The sequence below is a fragment of the Ornithodoros turicata genome, chromosome 2 (genome assembly GCF_037126465.1).
Source record: "Ornithodoros turicata isolate Travis chromosome 2, ASM3712646v1, whole genome shotgun sequence".
Classification (NCBI taxonomy): domain Eukaryota; kingdom Metazoa; phylum Arthropoda; class Arachnida; order Ixodida; family Argasidae; genus Ornithodoros; species Ornithodoros turicata.
In genome coordinates, this window is record NC_088202.1 from 5,732,977 (window position 1) to 5,755,511 (window position 22,535).

Here is a 22,535-nt window from a genome sequence, read left to right on the forward strand (position 1 = left end):
CGAAACTGTGCGTGCGCTCCGATAGGTCGACAATGTTTTGAAATCGCATTTTGCGCGCGCGCATGCGCGTGCAGCGTCTCGCCCGTTTCAGCATAGTTTCAAAATAGCACGACCGGCACGGCGTCCTCCTGTGTTCCGTGGTGTCGATCGACAGAACAGTTTGCAGAAAGAAATATGTGCGCGGGTTTATTCCTGCGTCATTGTGAGTCTACACGTGTTGTGCTGTTTCTGGACACAACTATTATCCCACGAAAAGTCTATCAACTGCGGAACCGGAATGCTTCATGAGATGTAGCGTGAATGACAAGTTCGGCCGCCGTTTGATTTTATTTCGAGGAATGACAACAAAGAGAGGATTACGTGCCACACAAGCCCTTTCCGCTTCGCTGTATGCTGCACCGCAAGCAGCGAAAAAGATGCTTATCATGAAATGGTACGCACTCATGAGACAGGCTCGGCATTAGGAGTTGAACACTGTGTTCGTTCTGCATCAAGTTCGAACTTTGTTCCAGTGTGTCAGCGCCGCAGTTGGCTTTCTACGCACAGTGCACCCATGTATCTGATCCTCCAATCAGTGCTTTGTGTCAAATAAATGTTTCCGTTAGCCAAGAATCGCTTTCGTTATTTTGAATACCGTATAACGGCGGCAAGCCTGAAATCCAGTAGAAGTCGAAGGTAACCAGGACCTGCTGGAAGGCAAGCAATACATTGAGGCTCCGGATTTGCCGACTGGTTATACATAAGACCTAACACGTTGCAATTGCATTGGTCGTGTGCCCAGTGCTGTGTGAATTATCTCAAACTATGAGCACTATGGGGAGCTGTAGGAGCCTGGCTAGTGTTCGTTCTCAAACAAGAGAAGCAGCGAGAACCGGAGCAAGCGTTGCGCCAGAGTCGCGAAAGCATGCACATCGCTTATCCATATAGATTGAATTTCACTGCAAATTAGGTAAATGGAAATCCAAATCTCAAAGCAAAATGTGATTCAATCAAAATCTAAATCCCTGAGCAAAAGTGTGATTCAATCCAAATCAAGATCATGTTCATGATGAAGCCATAAAGACAAATCCAAATCAAATCTGCCAGCCTCCTTTGTGGATTTAAATCCGGATTTTTTTTATTTAGTGTTAATGCGTTAAGGGCTCGAAGGCATTACATAACTGAGTTAGGGCACATGACTATACATAAAGTTCATAAAAGATAGTTCATATAATACAGGATACAGACAAAGGAAAATGAAATTGAGATTGAAAAAAAATTGAAAGCAGTACTCATAAACAAGGCATAATTAAAATAACAATGGACACAGTGTGCGATAATTACCAAAATATACAAAGCTATAGGAGCTAAACAAAACACAGTAATAAAAGAAATACATCGGGAGAGGTTAGAAACACGTATCAGTTAACAAGAAATGCCAAGTAGGTGAGCCACAGACTGTTTGAAACGAATGAGGTTCATCGATGAGAGGCATTCACTGGGAAGGTCACTCCAGAGTTTTGATGTGCGCGGGATGAATGATTCATAATTAATAAGCGTTATTCCGGTAATCCATCTTGACTTTCAAATGATGATCTAGACGTTCGGGGATGTATAATGGAGAGATTAGCATAGAGAATCTCAGGTTTCCTTATAAAATATCTGACGAAAAAGGCATAGGCTGGACAAGGAACGACGGACCACTAGAGGAGGCACAGCAAGGGGGAGTTTCGCAGACGTAACGCCGGAGTTAGTGCTGTAATCGTTAACGATGAAACACAGATCGCGATTCTGGACAGCCTCGATGGAGTTAATGAGACAAACTTGGTGGTGGTCCCAGATGGGCGCGGCAAATTCGAGTTTAGGCCTGGCTAAAGTGGCGTACTTTTTTTTTCTTTCTTTTTTTACCGACGATAACGCCAGCTTAAGACTACGTTGTAAAAATCCGAATGTGCGATTACGCTCTTAGCCCGGTTACTCCTAGTAAAGGTTAAAAAAAATATTCACTATTGTTACCTGTACACTAGATGGATGTAGCGTTACCTCTGCCGGGGTTACCTCTCTAAAATTAACCAGATGCAGCGTATATTTAGAAGAAACACCGTTCATGGAGCTCCGGGGCTGCACCCGGCCGTTCTTGCGTCCGTGCCTACATGCAGCGAATTGGATGCAGGCACACACGAAACAAGACACGAGTCGCATGCCAAAACATAATGACCATGGGCTTTCCTGGGCACGTATTTTATTGTGAATACGAGGAAAACACAACCCAACAACAGAGTCCGTCATGGCCTTTGTAACAGCATATTGGAAACGTAAGGTAACGAAGATATCCGTTATGAATGTGGTGGCATATGTGAGACTATGCATAATGAACAGAGTTCTAAAGAAGCTTTCATGGCACTCATCTTAAAGTGGCCTGATGTTGAGGTAAACGACTAACTAACAGAGTAAAAGTAAAATAGGAGCTAAGTTCTTCCAGTGGGACTCAGGATACGTTACATAGGACCTTAACCATGACTAGAAATGAGAACAGAGGGTGCTGTTTCAACTAAGTCCTTAAAAAAGCTTCCCGTACTTTGGTATCGGCAAGTGTGAAGCAGCAAAACGTGGCAAACACTTACGAAACGATACATATTGCTATAGTGTTGTAAATAAGTATTTATGGCACTCCTCTTGAAGTCGACAAAGATTAAGGTATGTAAGGTACTGTATTATTAAAGAAACAAAAATTATAGCTTCCCGTCCTTTGGTATCGGCGAGGGTGAGGCATCAAAACGTGGCAACACTTACGAAACGATACATAGTTCTATAGTATTGTAAATAAGTATTTATGGCACTCCTCTTGAAGTCGCCAAAGGCTAAGGTATGTAAGGTGTTGTATTATTGAAGAAACAAAAATTATAAACAATCATGAAGAAGTTGTACGCGAGGGCTCAGCTTTACGTAGGAACCTTGCCCACGACCACAAATGAAAACGGAAGGCGCTGCTCCAAAGTAATAAAGAAAGCCTTCCTTCCTTAAGTTGGGACAACACCTTTTTAAGGCCCCATTCATAATCCCCCTTGGTAAGGCACCGGTTGGAAGAAGCACACGCTGAAGTAGGACAAAAAGCTGTGCTATAGCTAATGGGTGAGTTATGATTTTAATGTAGTAGACACAATGTCAAGGCCTCCTCGAGGCTGCTCAGTCCAGTCGAATTATCTCTCCATGAGCGCCACCATATATCACTTTTGTTGCCTGTGTCAAGTACACGTGTGGGGCTGGAACCTCAGTCTTCTATGGGAGCTCAAACATAACACAGTTGTGTTTGGTGAGATCCAACCTACCACAGCTCCATACAGAAAATATGCTGGAAGCGGGTCCATATACATGCCTGTCGCCGTTCAGGCCAGCTAATTTCCAGGACAGACCTCATTTTCTCCATATGAATGCCGTGTTGCTCTGATGCTGAAGAGAGGGCCTCAGAAATATCCTTCTCATACACGAGAGGCGTTCAAGTCAAATCGGGACTTTTCATTTTCATTTTCAAGTAATATGGACTTAGAGGCGAGAAATTAGTTTTATTTTTAAACGTAATCTCCAGCTGCTCTAATGCACTTGTCCCACCGTTTCACGAGGGCTTGGATGCCAGCAGCGTAGAAATCCTTACCGGCGCGTAGCAGCCATGGTCGGACCGCATTCTTGACCTAGTCGTCGCAGCTGAAGTGGCAGCCCCCAAGGAAAGCCTTCAGTGGACCGAACAGATGGAAATGGCTGAGGGCGAGGTCTGGACTGTAAGGGGGATGTGGCAGCAACTCCGAGCCAAGTTCCTGTAAGGGGCCTGTCGTGAGATGTGCGGTATGCGGGCGTGCATTGTCCTGTAGGAGGAGGACACCTTTGGTGATGAGGCCCGGCTTTCCGAAACTGGAGGTGTTAATGAATGATAGTGTTCAACGTTCCCACAGAAAGGTCCGTCTTTCGAGCCAGTTCGAGACATGTTACCCGTCGGTTCTTGAGGATCAGGCGCTCCACAAGTTGGATGTTATCAGGAACTCTGACACTGGGCTCTGAGCCGTCCCGGCCGGGATCGTCCTGCACTAATGTAAGGCTGTCTCGGAACCGTTTGCACCACTCAAACGGTTTGCTGCGGCTAAGTGTATCGTGGCCATACTGAGCCTGAAGTCTTCTGTTAATTTCAGATGACTTTACGCCTTCATTCACGAGAAACTTCGTAACAATTCGCTGTTCGATGTGCGCGCTCACCTCGTTGTCGGCCATCTTGTCCAGCACGTGTCTTCTGTTTTGCACAAACTTTGGACCACCACGTGGTGAACGCGGAGACCTGTCGCCACTGAAAATGACGAAAAAGAAGTAGCGCGAGCCATTTGTACACTCAGGAGACAGAAAGTCCCGGTTTGACCTGAACGCTCCTCGTACAACGGAAAGCAAACACGCGACTCATGCGTCACATACGTTCAATTCTTCCATGGCGCCCTCCTTGCTATTGCTGCTGGCATGTTGGAAGATGCGGGGTCAAAGATAGATGCATTCGGCTTGTTTCTTCTATGCTTCCACATTTTTCGTGGATGTGACAGCCTTTTTATAAAGACGCCCTAAAAATAAGAAGCTAAATATATAAGCCGTAGAAGTAATTATGATTTCAATGCGCATTAAACTGCTAAGCATCAAAAGTTAAGGACTTGGTGGTTTGGAACGCTATAAGGTGTTAACCACGCGTTTCACGTCGAACTCGCATGTATTTCAGTGTTCTTGTTGTACATTTTCGTTCGTGGTAGCGCTTTCTTCCACTGTAGGTAGGGGCAGTGATGTCCACTAACTACTTCTACAGTAGTTTAACTATAACTACTAACTACTTTGCGATTGAGTAGTTTAACTAGTAGTTCAACTACATTTCAGGGGAGTAGTTAAAACTACTTCTTTAACTACTGCAATGTAGTTTAACTACATCTATAACTACTTAACGTTGTCCATCAACACCAATCCCTTGTAGTGTTCTTGGACACCTAAATATGAATCACAAGCAATGATCAACTTTGGCTCAAGCTATTGCTACGATCGTCAAATACAAAGCTTGCGGCGAAATTCTTTCTGTGCCTACGCGATAAACTAAATTGCAGTATTATTTCACAGCAAATGAGGCTTCACTAGACAAGCAATATTTATTTATTTATTCATATACCCCAAAGGCCATACCCTGGGGGACACCAGATGATACGTGACAAAAGGACGAGGAATGGTTGTTCACGAAAGTGGACTGGAGGAGGTCAGTTAAGAACATATGAATCCAGGAGAGAACATGTGCATCAAGGCCTAGTTGTGAGAGTTTTACCATTAATCTAGCGTGCGGTATAGAATCAAAGGCTTTAGCAAAGTCCAGGAACACGGCATCTGTTTGAGTGGAACTGTCCATATTTAAGTGGAGATCGTGGATAAAACCAGGTAGTTGTGTTTCACACGAGAAATTTTTACGGAAGCCATGCTGGCAGGGGGAAAAGTAAGCATTTGACTCTAGGAAGTTGATTACCTGCGAATATATAATGTGTTCCATGATTTTGCAGGGGACGCTGGTAATGGAGATTGGTCTATAGTTCAGCGGTGAATGAGTGACACCACTTTTATGCACTGGTATTATCATTCCCCGACGCCAGTCTTCTGGCAGAACTGAACTGTTAAGTAGGAAGGGAGTTGCCTCAGGACAGAAGCCGCCGATATTTCGAACAGAGACTGTTCTTCTTCTGGGCAACGTCCTCATCATTGGCATGGTATTTAAAGGGCTAGGTGTGACGTGTTTAAAGGTTCATGCGAATTGTCCCTTTAAACCATGCCAATGATGAGGACGGTGCCCAGAAGAAGAACAGTCTCTGTTCGAAATATCGGCGGCTTCTGTCTTGAGGCAACTCCCTTCCTACATCTCTACCGGTTCGCTGGATTTCTACCCATCTATGAACTATTAAGTGATTGTTGGAATATTGCAGCAAGAAATCTGCTCGAGTGAGCCTGTGTGTTTTTAAGGATTTTGCTGTTTATTCCATCGAAACCAGCAGAGGAGGAAACCTTGATGGAATAGATAATCTTTTCAATGACAGCAGGAGATATCGCTATCGGTGACATGCTATTGAATATGGATGTGGGAGGCGCGGCAGGGGGAGTTGTGTCTTCGTTGGTGAACACGCTTGCAAATACGTTATTGAAGATAAAACAACATTGGTTATCTCTAACAAAATTACCATCACGATCTTCAGTTGGATGTTTACCGATGGAGATTTTGGGTTTTTCACGTTGTAGAATGCTTTGGGGTTGTGCTCCAAGAGGTTAACGAGGCCATCGCTATAGAATATGCGTTTCGAAAACGTCACCACTGATTTGTATTTCCGGGTGCACTCTTGATATTTTAGAAGAGATGATGCTGACTTAGAGCGCTTTTAGCAAACCTGTACAGACGTTTCTTTTTACGGGCGAGCAGTTTGATTTCATGATTGTGCCATGGGGCATGACAATGTGTCTTGATGAGTATGGAGGGTAGATAGGCTTCAATAAGTGCATTAATCTTGGATTTGTATAAATACCAGTTTTCCTCGACTGTCCGTACTTCAAAATTAGCGAGAAAGTTAGCCAAGTAATTGGATAATTCAGAATTTATTTGGTCGTAGTTACCCTTATCGTATATTCTTATGCGTTTGCACGAGGAACGACGGGGCACGCTGGGGACAGATATTGTTTAAGTGTAGTACTTTGTCGTCACTCAAGGCGCATGGAGAAAATACAGAACCTACTATATCTGGGTCGTTAGTGAGGATTAGGTCTAGGATGTTTGATGAGGTGGGAGTTACACGGGTGGGTTCATGAACGACCTGATTAAGGTCAAACACATGACACAAATCAATGAAAGAACGTTCTTCACTGCCAGAGGCTGAGGTGGATCTCCAATTAATTGAGGGGTAGTTGAAATCACGAAGAAGAATAACCTTTGAATTTGGGAATTTGGGAAATATATGATGTAGTGATTTGTGTAATTCTGGGATGAATGCATCACAACGATAGAAGGTAAAGCCAGGACACTCTGGTAACAGCTCACTGTCTCTTATATCTGGCGATAACCAAGTTTCAGTCAGTGCAACAAGGTCACATTCACAGGATTGCAACAAACTACACAAATCCTTATGCTTTGACATCAAACTGCAGACGTTACAAAAAAACAACAGATAAAGCATGTGCGGTAGTACAGTGGTGGGAAACAGAACAGATCAGCTATGGTGTACGTTCAACAACCTGTTTTAAACATTGTTTTAAAGCAACCTCTTTTAAAGCATTAAAAGTGAAGATTTAGTACACATGCACGACACAATTGCTCTGCACCTCCGTTCTCATCAAACGAGTAGCTCAAGGTAAAAGTCGGAAGCACAATCGTGCCGTAAAGGTTGCGGCAAAATCGGAAGTAGTTGGCGCCTTCAGTAACCTAACTACTGTAGTTAACTACTTAAAATAGTAGTTTAACTAGTAGTTGCCACTACATTTCTGCAAGTAGTTGATAACTACTTTTTAACTACAATCAGGTAGTTTAACTAGTAGTTTAACTACATGTAGTTAACTACTGACCATCACTGGGTAGGGGTACATTTCGGAAAGGGCATCGCCCAACCATGTATACCGCCAACTGGCCTCTCCTTTCGAACATCCTTCTATGAGATGATTATCACTGCATGTACCGTGAGGGATTTGGAATTCATTACACTGATCGTAAAGAAGGCACTACAAGAAATCTGATATGTTGCCCTTACTCCAAAAACATGGCAAGCTCGTCTCTCAGCTGCCTGGAAAGCATTTTGTGTTTCTTCGCAGGCATCTTTGCACCATTAAGAAGAGTCTGCGCGACATCTGATAATTTTGGTAGTATCTTACGTGGCCAGCCCTTTGGTAAATATAATGAGGAGCAAATAAAATATCACAGTAATTTGGTAGTTGTATTTGAATTCTGCACACTTTACGCATAGCAACAGAACACTTGCAAAGACACAAATACATTACACAAGGGGGTATGTGTGGAAACACCTCGTAATACACCTCCATTTGGCGCACGAAAAAGCAGTGCTGTTGGCTTACAGACATACTCGTGAGTCGTATCACGCAATACAAATGAATGATATTACGCACACAAATATTTCTTTACCAGCAGCGTCGTCAACAAGGAATACTCGTCTCGCCAGAAGACAAACTGCTCTATCTTCACAAAGCTACTTTCGTCAGTTCGTCTACCAATAAGCACAATGTCTTCAGCATGAAGCATCACAATTGTTAATTACTGCCTTGACGACAGCAGTAGCCCTTTCACCGACATATCGCCTGTCAAGCCCAACAGACAGAAACTGCGCTGTAAGCTCCACAGGTGAACTTGCCACCGCACCCTTTTACAGTGTAACATCATGAAAGAGATCTGGAGTTCCTTCCCCATGCCACAGATCGCAAGACAGGTGCAGCTGAATATGGCAGGTTCCGGTAATTCCAGAATTTTTTTCGACTTGGGTAGGGCATTGTTGCCTTCGAATCACATCGCCCAGTGATGGCGAGAAGCTTCAAAATTCCTAGCCTGTCGTACGATGTGTAGTAGCGTGTGGAGTTTTGGAGTAAGTCTTTCACTGCCACAGATCTCGATGAACAACTTGTGGTGCTTACCAATTAAGGCATCCAATGCGAACAGGGCGTCAACAGCAAGTGAGGGAAACAGAACTATCTGCGTTATAGTGCACAGCAAGAGATAATATATGGCATGCTGCTCCTCTGCACTAGGTATGCTCCTCGGCAGCATCAATGGAATACGCAACAAAAACACAAGCGATGCACTCGCTGAGGACACAAGCGAAAGGTCAGAATCAAGCTTCCGTGGGTAGTCGGTAGCAACTTATAGACACATGAAACGAAATCCCATTGTAAAAAACAAAAACAAAAAGAAAACAGAAAGACATAGATGTGCAAACTCATGAGCAGTATGTGAAAGCTAACGCGCAATATGAGCGGCTTTACAAGCTGTACGAGGGGCTTTACAAGCTATACGAGGGGCTTTACGAGTGGCTTTACGCGCTGCATGGGAAGCGTAATGAGCCGTTCGAGCAAGGTCACGAGCAGTAGGAGCAGTGCAAATCCATGGCGAGGTCGAATCCTGATGTTACGAGAAATCAACTGAGCACCGGAAGAGAAGGTATGAGCAGCATGTGCAAATCAACGCGCATTATTAGACACGCTTCATTGTCGGTTCTTGTCCCGTGTCCGTCCTGTGTAGTCCTCCCCTTCATTGCTCCTCGTTGCTCCTCAAGGAGTTGTTTCCGTTCAATCGTATACACCAGCTGGCTTGACTCCTCTTGTTCAACGCTACGTGCAGCGCGCAGATGCTCCTAGCCACGGAAAACCACGTTTGTCACAGGTTGGGGGTGAGGGGGAAGAGAAAGGAACTTTCAATTGAGTTTTGTTCTGCTCACCGTCGACGCCAGTTCTGCAAGTAAAAGCAACACCAAGGTAAATATAAATGGTAGCGAAGGCGGAAAAAAATAAGAATTCTGTGTTAGCAACCCTGCGCCCTTAATGATGCACATGCGAGCGTGGTCGTTGAGGGGCATACTACGAAGGTAAACAAAAATAATTTAATCGGAGGCGCGAATAATGTGTGTACTAATGCAATATGCATGTTTTTAATGTATCAATTCGCGCAGTCTGCCGGTAATACGTAAGATCACAGACAGAGCCGAGTACGCTTCCGGTTCTTGTTCCTCTCCATGTTGTTAGCTACAAGTTTGCTGTACGTTGACTGCGCACTTTGTGACTGTTCATAGCCGTTTTCTTCTTCATCGTCGTCTTTTCAATTTCAAACCACAAAGTCCAACATGGGAGAACAACAACAACTTTATTTTGGCTCTGGAGAGTGGAGAGGTTCATCGACACAGGCGGTACTCTACCCCATTGCTGGTGGGATTGTTGGGAATAAAATAACGAGCCCCGTCACAACAACGATCGAAGTCCGATGATGTCGAGGAATGTCAGAAGAGTTTTAAGCGCAGAGCGTTGCTGGGCTGGATTAGACGAGGGACCAAGCAATTTCGATATGGAGAAGGGGCGAGAGTCCAGCTGACGAAGAGACTCAGAGAGTGTGGTTCGGGAAGGTTGATAGTGGGAGCAATGAAGAAGAATATGCTCCAGATCCTCAAGCACAGCACAGTGGCAGCAGGTGGGAGAGTCAACTTGTCTCAAGCGGTAACGCCAGTGAGCTGTAATGGCCACATCGAGGCGCATTCGGTGGATTAATGCAGCATCTGGACGAGAGGTGTTTCGTGGCATGCGGAATGCGAGCGTTGGATCAACTCTGCTCAATATAGAGGGGGGAAGAATGTCGGTTGTCCATTGGCGGGAAGCCAGGGGTGTCACTAGGCGTCGGCGAATTGAACTTCGGTCTCCTCTCAGCAGAACAATACTGGTGCGTTTCCGACACGAGAGTGCTGCTTTTGCGGCGCTGTCGGCCTGCTCGTTCCCCACGACACCACAATGGGCTGGAACCCACTGAAGAACTAGCCTGTGGCCTGCTGCATAGATAGTGTGGTAAGCCATTAACACATCTGTGACTAGGGATGCGGATGGGCCTCGTATGCCGGAATTTTCAATTGCTTGAAGTGCAGATTTGGAGTTAGCCATACCATCCGAAGGCGTAGTGCACGGAAGACGTCTTTCACACCCAACCTTCTCCACAGCTGCGGAACTCTATGCTATTTGAATTTGAATTTGAATTTATTTAAACTTTACAATGCTTAATGAACAGTACACTGTATACAGATGGAAGACCCAGAGGGAAAAGTATCCCGGTTAAAGGGTCTTCCGCGTGACATACAAAGATTAGAGCCATGAAAAAATGCGAAGGGTAAAAACAATACACAAGCATAATACACGAAATACATAAAAGCATAATACATGAAAACAATGCAAATATGAAAAACAATGCACAAAAATACACATGTAATAGCAAGGCACGCACTAGACACAGCTGCACATCTTTGTGTCCTAAATCAGTAATATTATCATATGTAATATATAATTATACATTTTTGACGGCAAAAAATATTTCGCTAGTTTTTTAATTCAGAAAAAATTTTGACGCTTTTTATGTTTGGTGGTATGCTGTTCCATTCATTTACACTACGAAACAAAAATGTTAGTTTCCCATAGTTAGTCTTAACGGTAGGGAAGTTAAAGACACCTTCAGGCCCTGCTCTCGTGTGGTGAACAGCTCTAAGTTCATCGTAGTTCATGGCTACAGAAAGGAGGTGTTCGCTCAAAACGCCAAATGTTATATGTAATATGTGTTGAGATATTATTTGTTTAATAGCTAGTATCTGGTGATCGTGCATGATTGTACATTGCACAAGGCAAGTATGGTAATCGAAACATAATCCTTATAGCACGATTCTGAACAGTTTCCAGAGCACGTAAATGGGTGTTGTAAGTAAGGCCCCAGACACTTGCACAATAAGAAAATGTGAGTGCACAAAAGCGTAGTAAAGGTTTAAAACAATGGGCGCAGGAAAGAAGTGTCGAGTTCTAGTAAGGACGCTAATACCATAAGAGGTTTTACGTATGATACTTCGAATATGGGACTGAAAACGTAAATGATGGTCGAAAAGCACGCCAAGAAATTTGACCTCTTTGCTAAACTGAATAGGGGCGTCGTGAATGGACAACGTAGGGCAAACATCGAGGCTGCGCTGAAGACTGTGAAATATCATGGAAACAGTCTTTGTAGCGTTTAATTTTAGGCCATTTACATGGCACCATCCAATCAAGTTGTCAACCGGTCGGATTGAAGATCTGAAACCATTTGTATGACGTGTCGGCCAGTGATGAGCAGAGTAGTGTCGTCAGCAAACAAAAAAACATGTGAATGATGAATGCATAAGGGGAGATCATTTGTATAAACGAGGAAGAGAAGTGGGCCCAATGTAGAACCTTGTGGGACACCAGCATGTAACACAGCAGGGGATGAAGTACTGTCTTTAAAGTTTACAACCTGTATTCTGTCTTGCAAAAAAAAACTTCGTATAAGTGATAGAGCTGGACGGCAAATTCCATAAGCTGTTAATTTGGAAAGGAGTATTGTGTGATTCACGCAATCAAATGCTTTAGAAAAATCAACAAAAACCGAGAGGGCTATGCCTCCAGTGTCCAACGAATACTTAATTCTATCGCAAAAATTAATCAGGGCAGTTTCAGTCGAGTACTTGTTACGGAATCCGTGTTGATTGCTGCATAGTATATTAAATTTTTCAAGATACTTAACAAGGCGGCTGTAGAGTAACTGTTCGAAGATCTTACTAATCGCCGGCAAGATAGAGATCGGCCGATAGTTATTTACATCTGAGGTGTTACCCTTTTTAAATAGCGGAATAATTACGGCATGTTTCAGAGCCTTAGGAAACGTGCCGTGAAACCATAAGCCGTGCCGTGAAACCGTGAAGCCATACTTTTCTTTCTACAACACATCGCTGATTTTACACCGCGGGAATGGGCAGTCTTCACAGACTCTAACATGGGACATTCCTCGGAGGAATGCCACATTTCAGGACAGTAGCCAGCTATTGATTTACTTGAGTGTCAAGAATGTGGACAGTACCGACTTTGGAGCTGTCGGTTACTCTTCCTGCCTTTGCGACGTTTGCGGGTGCGTGTGAGGAAGCCTTCAAAGCCAACGTAAAGACATTCCTCACCTCCGAAGGGGTCAGGTTCAAGCTGTGTGAAGTGTTGGACATACTTGTGCCAAAGACATTGGGTTTCTGTTCTTCATCGGTGTATGATGATCTATTCAACTTTTTTCTGAGGGTACGACTGTTCTGGTTTGCACGAGAAAGGAATGAGGAAGTCGGAAGTAGTACGTTACGTCAGAAGGCATTGCAGCAGGCAGCGAGACTAAGTTCATAATCTCTGAACGTTGCTGTGATATAACCATAAGTTTTCTTTCCATGCAAAAGGATATGCATGGTTCTGTTGTCTATCCAGTACTTTCAGTTGTAACCTAGATTACACATTATATCTTGTAATTCATTTCTGTGTTTTGATTCCTGTGTAGCATACGATTTGTCAAAGTGTACTTTTGCACATAGCTCCTTACTGTGTTATTTGTATTTTGACAGTGTATTTTTAGTGTATGTGTACCTGTGTACATAGATACCTAGCATACATTTTCTATTTTGAATCTTCAGCAGTTTGCCTATACTTTGATACGTATTTAGTGTATACCTGTGTACATAGATTCCTAGCACGTAATTTTATATTTTGAATCCTGCACTGAGTTCAGTATTGTGTGCACAATCAGTATGTAGGCGCAGTTATGTGTAGGGCTAAGCACCTTGTGCAGCTTGAAAATCTCCACCACATAGCAAAATGTGCACAAAATAGCAGCAGCACAGAACATTGTCGATGGTTTGACATGCCTTTAATACAAAAATGTTGTTGTTATCAAACTAGAAGTAGTCGTCAGCAGGGTATGAACACACTGAACAAGGTTGTCGTTGCTGGAAGCTGGTATAATTGTGGCTGTTTTGCAAGATAAAGTATCACATACTTCTAAACTGAGCTAATGTACTTGTGCCTTCTTATTCCCCCATAGCATTCGGAACAATGTCAAAAACTGTGGGCAGACATAGCACCACACAGAATGGAAATATCATATAATGTGATCTTAAAGTGAAAATATGTTCACTTCCACCTTCTTTGTACGAGATATATGTGGAAAGTTCCAGATGTGCATGAGGACAGCTATAACAGCATGCATTGGACATTAAGGTCATGGACCCCACCTGTGTTTGCTGAAATTTGTACATTATCCTTTCGTGCTTATTCAGTACATGGAGTGTCAAACTGGTTATTTTGAACATTATTCTGTCGTGAGCATTTATGATGAGAGATGGAAGTCACTTAAACGTCACTGTGTTCCAGCCTCAGCACATCAATTGTCGCATGTGGGTATTTATACTGTTTACAACGGCATGGCGAATTTACTTGTGATAAAAGAAAGCAAGCCCTCACCTGGTCTCCTGTGTCCTTTGTTGCACGCATGTCGCTAATGTTGATTCCTCTCTGTTTACAAATTGTTTATGAGTTTTTGCTCTTGCATTTGCTTTCAACCCACGGCTCGACATCGCGATGGAAGGAACGTGCAGCGCGAGCGCCCGGCCCGCGCTATACGTAATGGTGACGTACCAGATGACGTCATTATGACGGAATTTGTAGTTTGCCCCGCAACGGATGGATGGCGCTGACGGTCTTCATAATGGCCGCCCTTGAAGACGCGGTGGCCAATGCAAGCTTCGCTCCCATTTGTATTTACCTTGGCAACACTTTGCTGGGGTCCTTGCATTTTTATTTTCTTTTTTGTTCTTGTTGTAGTTATTTTAAATCACAGATTTCTTAACGGCTTCGTGCGCAGCCCGTAGAACATGCCTAAATTTGGTGTGATTCGTACTAAGACAGCACAAACTAGTAAAGTTTTGTCACATCTGTCACAACCGTCCAAGAGATCTTCACACCCTCCTGACATCATGTTCGACAAAACTCGAAACCGAAATTATAACTAACATCAGCGAGATTTCTGCACTGCTCTGCTGCGATGACGAAAAACTAGTGATCGCTTACGACTATGAACTGAAGGATACGAAAATGTTTAATTCAGAAGAAAGTTATCACATACTGCTAATTTGCGCTGAAAAACGCGAGCTTTACTGCATGCAGTAAAACCCTTAAAGGACAACGGAAGCGAAATTTGTCCATTGCAAAAAAAAGGTCCGAACAAGGTGTAAATATTACGTAGAATTATAGTGCCACCAGTATTTTGCGAGTACGCTGTACGGATAAGCTATTTTTTACGATTACGAGCGCGCTGGGCCGCCCACCTGACACCATCGCCCATGGAGCGCGCCCGCTGCCGCAAAGCATTGCGGGAAAATCTGAGGCGCGCGTGACGTCAAACATCTCTCGAGCTCCATGTGCGGCTCCGGGTGAACGGGATAAACACGGCGAATTCCGAATAACGCCTGAAGATGTTCGATTCGGAGATCTCGTGGAAGTCTGAAGGCGATATATCCTATGAGAGATGGGTTCGTACATGCTTCTTCGTCTCCGTTTTTTTTTTTTTCCATAGCGGGAATCAGACGTACGCCGGAACGCCAAGTGGAGGTAAAGATTTGTGCCCTCCGTTTTCGTTAAAATACAGAAGGGGCTGCTCCTTCTTTCAGCCTGATGTACTTCGTTGGCAAGCCAAGGCTAATGGGTACCTCTGGGATTGTTTTGAAACATTCGTCAACAACATGTCTGCGCACTACTTGTCTTCTTTCACCTGTCTGCAAGTAGGCATAGACAGATTCGCGGCGAGAATAAGTTTCCCGTCTTTCGGAAACAATTGAAATATGACAGTCATAAAAAAAGTCACACATCGGCGGAATTTGAACTTCGCACCTGTCGATTGCCAGTCGAGCGCCAATGGCCAATACGGCCACGGAAACAACCACAGACTGGTAGAGCGTGTTTGTTTTGAAACATATCCTGGCCGAACGCAAGGTAAGACACTGAGCAATGTAAGCAGCAAGGCTCTCACCCCTAGAGAGAATGCGATCACCTTGCTTCGGAAGGAATTTGGGGGCCAGCCCCGGTAGTGTTGTCTTTGTAATAAACGTCAGTCGATGTTTGACGCTATGTTTGTGCTGTCTATCAGTGTGTCGTTCGTGCAAGGAACACTATGTCCTCGCGTTGCTGAAAGGAAATCGGCAACATGCTGTAGCACAGCCAGGAAAGACTTCACAAGCATGTACAGTTTTTCTTGTCGCAAAAAATCAACCTCCGAACGCAAAACAACCGCGAAATGAAAGTCAGAAACTCCAAAAGGTGAGACAACGTGCGTCACTTCCGTGGTCTGCTACGGCGGCGCGGCCACGCTCACCAGGGGCTCAGAGTGCTCCGCGGCCGTATTTTATATGGCGATTGTGGTGATATTTCAACTAATATACGTAAATCTAAGTCGAATTTCGGATTGTTTTCGTACACATCGCAATATGAGGCAAACAACTTTGCAGCTTATTTTCGCTTCCGTCGTCCTTTAAATTTCGCGTCCTCAATTGTTCGCGGATGGGCTCAGCTAGTCTTGCGAGTGTAAATCAAAATTATAGTGTGCCATTTATTTTTGCGAAATTTTACTCGAAAAATAGTAGACGTCACTTGTCACGTCAAAATAGCAGACGTGACACTTAAAGGTTTGAAAAACTGAGCACTATACACAAAACTGCCAATGGTATGAATACTGGGAAAGACAGGCTTGCCAGCATCATGGCTTGTATATACAGAGAGGTTACCATGTCAACCGCCTACAATGATTTTTACATGTTTAGGTTGACATATACTTCAACGCATTTACACTTTCAAGTGTATAAATAACTTCTCAGCTGCTTACAAGGGGCAACCACGAATTTCAAAAGGATACAGTAATTAATCCCGTTCAACAAGATTCGGGAGGTCAAAAACATAGCTTGTCCCTTCATGATTGAAGTTAACGAACAGGCACACTTGGGAAATTTCATCAGGTAGGAAAGGACGTAGTGCTGACAATGGTGACACAAAACACTTCTTCATGTGCTAAGCAATCACAATTGCAGATTCCTGCGTTACAATATCTTTGCATAGTAACACTGTTTTGTCACCACTTCAACAATGGACCGTGAGTATCTTCTGAATACTAACATATTCCTTTGACTTCGTTACACAGACACTGCTGTTTGACTTCTCCATCCTTTGTACGCATTGCTATTAAGCACAGTTTTATGTAACACAAAGCGTCACAATTCAAGTGCATTTGTGGGACAGGTTCTACATACTGAACAGAGGGCACTGGCCACCTCAGTGCTAAGCCATTTTGGGTATTACCAAGAAAGCACGCATCAGCAGAATAAGAGTGGCTCTGTACTCTTGTGTCTCGACGAAATAACTTGCAGAGTTCTTCTGCCTCGCTGGATACAGGTAGCGAAACGAGCAACGTCTCCTGTTGGGAGGGGCTCTTGTTGCAGTGCCACCTTTTCGAAGATCTGCGATGGAATCCCTTTTGCAGCCTTAACCATCTTCACGATGCGCCCGTTCCCAGACTGGAATGCAAATGCTGAGTGGGCCCACAAGGACCCAAGGTCCCGCGCAGAATCCGCCAAATGTGTCAGCTGGTGCATATTAAATGCCATTGCAGTGACTCCATACTGCGGATCCCACCTTGGCAAAAACCGTTGCAAAAGTTCACCTGCAAAAATAACAGCGGAAAGAACACAATCACAATATGCAGCAGCGTTATCTCAACATTGTGCAATTTAAAGGGACAGTTTCTTACAGAATGCGAGGCACAAAACACCTGTGTTCGATTCTCCGTGTTTGAAAACGGAATATTGCAAGTTTACTATGTGGAGAGCAGAATGGTTACTAGGTAAATTCGTAAGATTAATTACAGTGATGCACCTTCAGTCACTCGTGTTGCGACATCAAGTCATTTATTGGCTGCAGCATACACTTGAACACTTGAACGAACAAGGGACACCCTCGGCTGCTTGAACCCGAGGAGTCGCCGGTGATTCTTTTCTTGAGCCACAACAAGGACGTGGATGACTCTCAATTATTTTGTAAATTCGCCCGTGTTGTGGTTTTATTTGGTTTGCGGACTAAGAGTTGATGAGGAAAACGACGTGAGCTTCTTCGGCTTTGTGTCCGCTTGCTTACGGTTCGATTTTTTTTTTTTAATGTTGGACGATGTTCTACGGAGTCCAGTAAAGCTAGTCTTATAGAGCAGTGCTGCCAGTCATTCTTTTTCTGAGTGGAAGCTTAGGTTTTCACAACACATCTGGTGCCGAAACCCGGGAGACTGACGGCACTGCATTCTAGACTTCAGTTTTCGTTTAGAAGACAGTCAGCATGGAACGTCTGAAGCATAAGAGGGCTGCACGGCGTGCACAAGTAACGAAGCTGGTGAAGGAGGCCGTCGAACTACGCAGCGACCAAACAGTTAGTACAACTTCGCTTAAAGGATTACTTACCAGACTGTTAGCTAACCAAGGCGACCTGAAGAAGATAAACGAGGAGATTGAACCTCTGATCAAGGAAGATGATTTCGCTGCCGAATATCAAGCAGTTATCGACTACGAGGAACAATCGGCGAATGCCATTGGAGAAGTCCAGGCCCGATTGGATGAACTTCAGCTGATGGAGAGGCCCTCTACAGCCGCCACGCCACTTCAAGCTGCGCCTTCTACTACAGCGAGCCAGCCCAGCCATGGTGGCATAAAGTTGCCGAAGCTACAACCTGACACTTTCACAGGCGAGTTGACAAAGTGGTTGACTTTCTGGGAACAGTTCCGAACAGCTGTTCACGAGAATGGAAGGCTGTCGAAAATAGAGAAATTTCAGTATTTGAGGACACTATTGAAAGGAGATGCTGCATCGGTGATTCGAGGTCTACAAGCCACCGAGTCGTGTTACGACGACGCAGTGGACATCCTGAAGCAGCGTTTCGGAGATACCGCACGAATCGAGAGGGAATACCTGACCAAGCTGAGGAAGCTACCCTTGGTGAAGTCGACGTGTGATCTATCGGGGCTTCGACTTCTCTATGACCTCGTTCAGGCGAACATGAGAGGACTTAGTGCGTTAGGCGTGCCAATTACAAGCTATGCCTCCATGATGGTTGATATCCTTTTGTCATCACTACCCACAGATATGGTTGTGGAATACCAGCGGATGGCAAAATACGGCACAAAAATGCTTGAAGACAACGGAGTCGATCAAGACGGATCAGCACTGGATCGCTCTGAATCTAACACAGGGATCGAGGCAAAGGAGCAGAAAGAGCTCTCAAGGGTGCTGCGTTTCGTTCGTGTGGAAATAGAAAGCCGAGAGCTCTCTGGACTCAAAGCCCGGTATGATTCTCAAACTGGTCCACGCAACCCGATAGGATCGAGAAACCGAAAGGTACCAACTGGAGCGGTTCTTCATGGAGCGGTGGGAGTCGATACCAAGTGTGTCTTCTGCGGAGCTAGCGACCACGAGACCGCAACGTGTCCAGCGGATTTTCCAATGCCGGAAAAGTTGGAGAAACTGACACGTGAAATGTGTTGTTTCCGCTGCACAAAGAGAGGGCATCGCTCTAAAGACTGCCGTATGAAAATGCCGTGCACCCATTGCTGGCGACGACACGCACCGTCAGTCTGTGGCACTTCGAAGGAAACAACGCCCAAGACGACAGTCAACGAGGTGGTGACCACGACAAACGTCACGGCAGCGAACGACGTGCCAAAGCAACAAAATACGGAAGTGCTACTTCAGACCTTCCGAGCGTGGGCGTCATCAGATAAGGAGGGTGCACTAGTCCGAGGCATTATCGACGGTGGAAGTCAGAGGACTTTCATACGCGACGACATAGCCAGGAAATTGAAGCTAAGAGTTATTAGGGAAACTACACTGCAGCTCAACACCTTTGCCAACGAAACCGCGTCGAAACGCGTACGCAGATGCAAAGTAGTCGAGGTTCGACTCAGGAGTCAGTATCACCCGAAAGAATATGTCGTTCAAGCCACCACAATTGACTTCATCTGCGAAGATCTCGCTGAGACTCCCGTGAACGACGACTTCGTGAAGGCTATTCGCCACACTGGAAGTTTTATCGCTGACGACATGCTAGTTCCGGGTGTGAAACATGAAGGTGGTATTGGACTGCTAATTGGCTGCGACGAGTTGTGGAAGTTGCTGACCGGTGATGTCAGAAGATGCGAGAACAACGAGAAATTAGTTGCCATCGAAACCGTTTTCGGATGGACCTTTCAGGGGCCGTCTTCAGTGTCAGGCTACTGCGCCGAGCGGTCGACGACAGCCGTCTGTGTGTTGAGAGCTGGAGTTGGAACGCTGACAGAAGACGACATTCTGACTAAGTTTTGGGAGTTAGAAAGTCTAGGCATCACGGGCGACGCCTCCAGCAAGACAGATCACGATAAGGCGGTTTTGGAGGAATTTGAGCGCAACATTCGGATGACGGCCGGCCGCTATGAAGTAGCTTTGCCCTGGAAGGCACACATGTCAGCCCTAGAGAACAACTATGAGATAGCGAAGGACAGACTATGGAGCCTAGTCAGACGGCTAGATAGAGACGGCTTCAGGGCGCAGTACGGCGAAGCGATCAGAAGCTACATCAATAAGGGGCATGCAGAAAAGGTGACTAAAGACGATAATAGCTTCAATACTCGGTACTACATGCCTCGCAGGGCCGTAATAAGAAACACTTCAGAAACTACGAAAGTCCGGATAGTTTTTGATGCGTCGTCCCATAGCAAAGGGATGACGTCTCTGAATGATCATTTGGAGAAAGGGCCGAAGTAGAACGCCGACCTGGTAGGCGTTCTATTGCGGTTTAGAAGACACAAGATTGCGTTAACGGCAGACATCGAGAAGGCCTTTCTACAGGCAGAAATTCGTAAGAACGACAGGGATGCACTGAGGTTTTTGTGGTTTTCCGAAACTCCAAGACCGAATAAACAATGCCCAGACGTGGAATGCTGGAGGATGAAGCGAGTGCCATTCGGGACCACAGCAAGCCCCTTTCTTTTGGGTGCTACACTGCAGCACCACTTCAAAGGCCTTTTGACATCTGACAGGGAGCTGGCCAGCTTACTATTGGAGTCGTTCTACGTGGACGACCTCCTTACTGGTGCCCCCACAGTGAAAGAAGCCCTGGAGATCGTCCAGAAATCTCAGGACGTGCTAAGACAAGCGGGCATGAATCTGACAAAATGGACATCTAACGCCGAAGATTTACAATCGATGTTCGATCGTAAGAGCGGTACCTTAATCACCGAAAAGGAAAAGCCGTTTGCTGAACCGGCTCAAGGTAAGGTTCTGGGAGTGGTGTGGACCCGAAGCGATGATCAACTGAGGTTTTCCGCAAATAAACTGCTAAATGTCATCGCTGGCATGCAAGAAACTAAGAGGTCCGTGCTGCAGGCCTCGGCAAGAGTCTTCGACCCGCTAGGCTTTCTTTCACCGTATACCATTCGCGTCAAGCTCCTGTTTCAGGAGCTGTGGAAGACAAGGTTGGATTGGGACGACCCACTCCCGAGCGATCTGGCAAACTCTTGGCGCTTATGATGTTCCGAGCTGCCCAAGCTGTGTAACGTCACTGTGGACCGGTGCGTGCTGCCGAGGACAGGTACACGATACTGCTGCGAGCTTCACATATTCACGGACGCATCGCCACACGCGTATGGAGCATGTGCATATCTGAGAACTGTGAGCGACACGGAAGAAACTAAGGTGCGGCTGGTCTTCGCTAAGTCACGTGTCGCCACGCTTAAACAGCTCACCCTTCCCCGCCTGGAGTTGATGGGAGCTTTGATAGGTGTACGCATTTCTAAACTGCTACAGTCGTCGTTGCAAGTGGCCAAGTGTAACATCAACTTCTGGACTGACTCCACGGTCACGCTGAACTGGATCAGAGGCGACGCGAACAGATGGAAGCCCTTCGTTCGCAACAGAGTTATTGAAATTCAAGAAGGCTGCAACAAGTCTCAGTGGAGGCACTGTCCAGGGAGCGCCAATCCGGCAGACTTGCTAACGAGAGGATTGCCCGTCACAGCATTAATGGGGGACAAACAGTGGTTCGAGGGTCCGCCATGGCTTTCTAAAAGTGAGGAATTTTGGCCAATATCTACTGAAAATGGCTGTGGTGACCTCAGCCACATCGAAGAAGAAAGGAAACTTGGAGCTATACTGACGACGTACGTCCAAGCAACTGTTCCTGCACTGCTTGACCTCGGAAAGTACAGCGATTATCAACGCATAATACGGATCACAGCGTGGATACTGAGATTCATAGAGAACAGCCGTGCGACATCGAAGGTTACGGGCCCGCTGACAGCTATGGCAGTTGAGAAGGCTGAGATGTTCTGGATTCGGCGGGCGCAAAATGAATCATATCCGGAGGAGTTCCTCTGCGACAGAGAAGAGAGATCGCACAGGGACCAAAGATTGCACGATTACGACCGTACCTAGACGAAAAGGGTGTGATGCGTCTATCGGGAAGACTTCAGTACTTGGATAACCCCGAAGAGGTGAAGCATCCTATACTGATGGCCAAAGAGCACCCACTATCAGCACTACTGGTCGACAGCGTCCATCGACGCGCCCTACACAGCGGAGTCCAGACAACATTGACGATACTGAGAGAGCAATGGTGGATAACTCAAGCGAGGCAGCTAGTCAAATCTACCCTCTACCGCTGCAAGGTATGCAGGAGACTCCGTGCGACTAAGGCAACAGCCCCTATAGCTCCATTGCCCGCCCGTTGAGCGCCTCAACCCAACTCACCCTTTCGACACCACCGGCATCGACTTTGCTGGGCCTCTGTATCTCAAGACTAGTTCGGGTTCGGCGAAAGCGTACATTGCGCTGTTCACTTGCGCCACAGCAAGAGCTGTGCACCTCGAACTAGTTACAGACTTGACAACCAAGTCTTTTGTCAT

The 22,535-nt window shown here is 45.5% G+C and overlaps 1 protein-coding gene and 1 long non-coding RNA gene across 2 annotated transcripts; one reads left to right on the top strand and one right to left on the bottom strand.

The window, feature by feature from the left end:
• Positions 1–8,222: 8,222 nt before the first annotated feature.
• LOC135383034 (uncharacterized) lies at positions 8,223–14,155 on the bottom strand. Its single transcript, XR_010419625.1, has 3 exons — positions 14,038–14,155; positions 9,453–9,466; positions 8,223–9,368 (listed from the first exon to the last, which is right to left on the bottom strand). It is a non-coding gene; the product is annotated as an uncharacterized LOC135383034 (long non-coding RNA).
• A 3,788-nt stretch (positions 14,156–17,943) lies between these two features.
• Positions 17,944–20,397, top strand: LOC135384272 (uncharacterized). Its single transcript, XM_064613483.1, has one exon. It carries the CDS (start codon positions 17,944–17,946, stop codon positions 20,395–20,397), a length of 2,454 nt encoding a protein of 817 aa, XP_064469553.1.
• Positions 20,398–22,535: the final 2,138 nt, after the last annotated feature.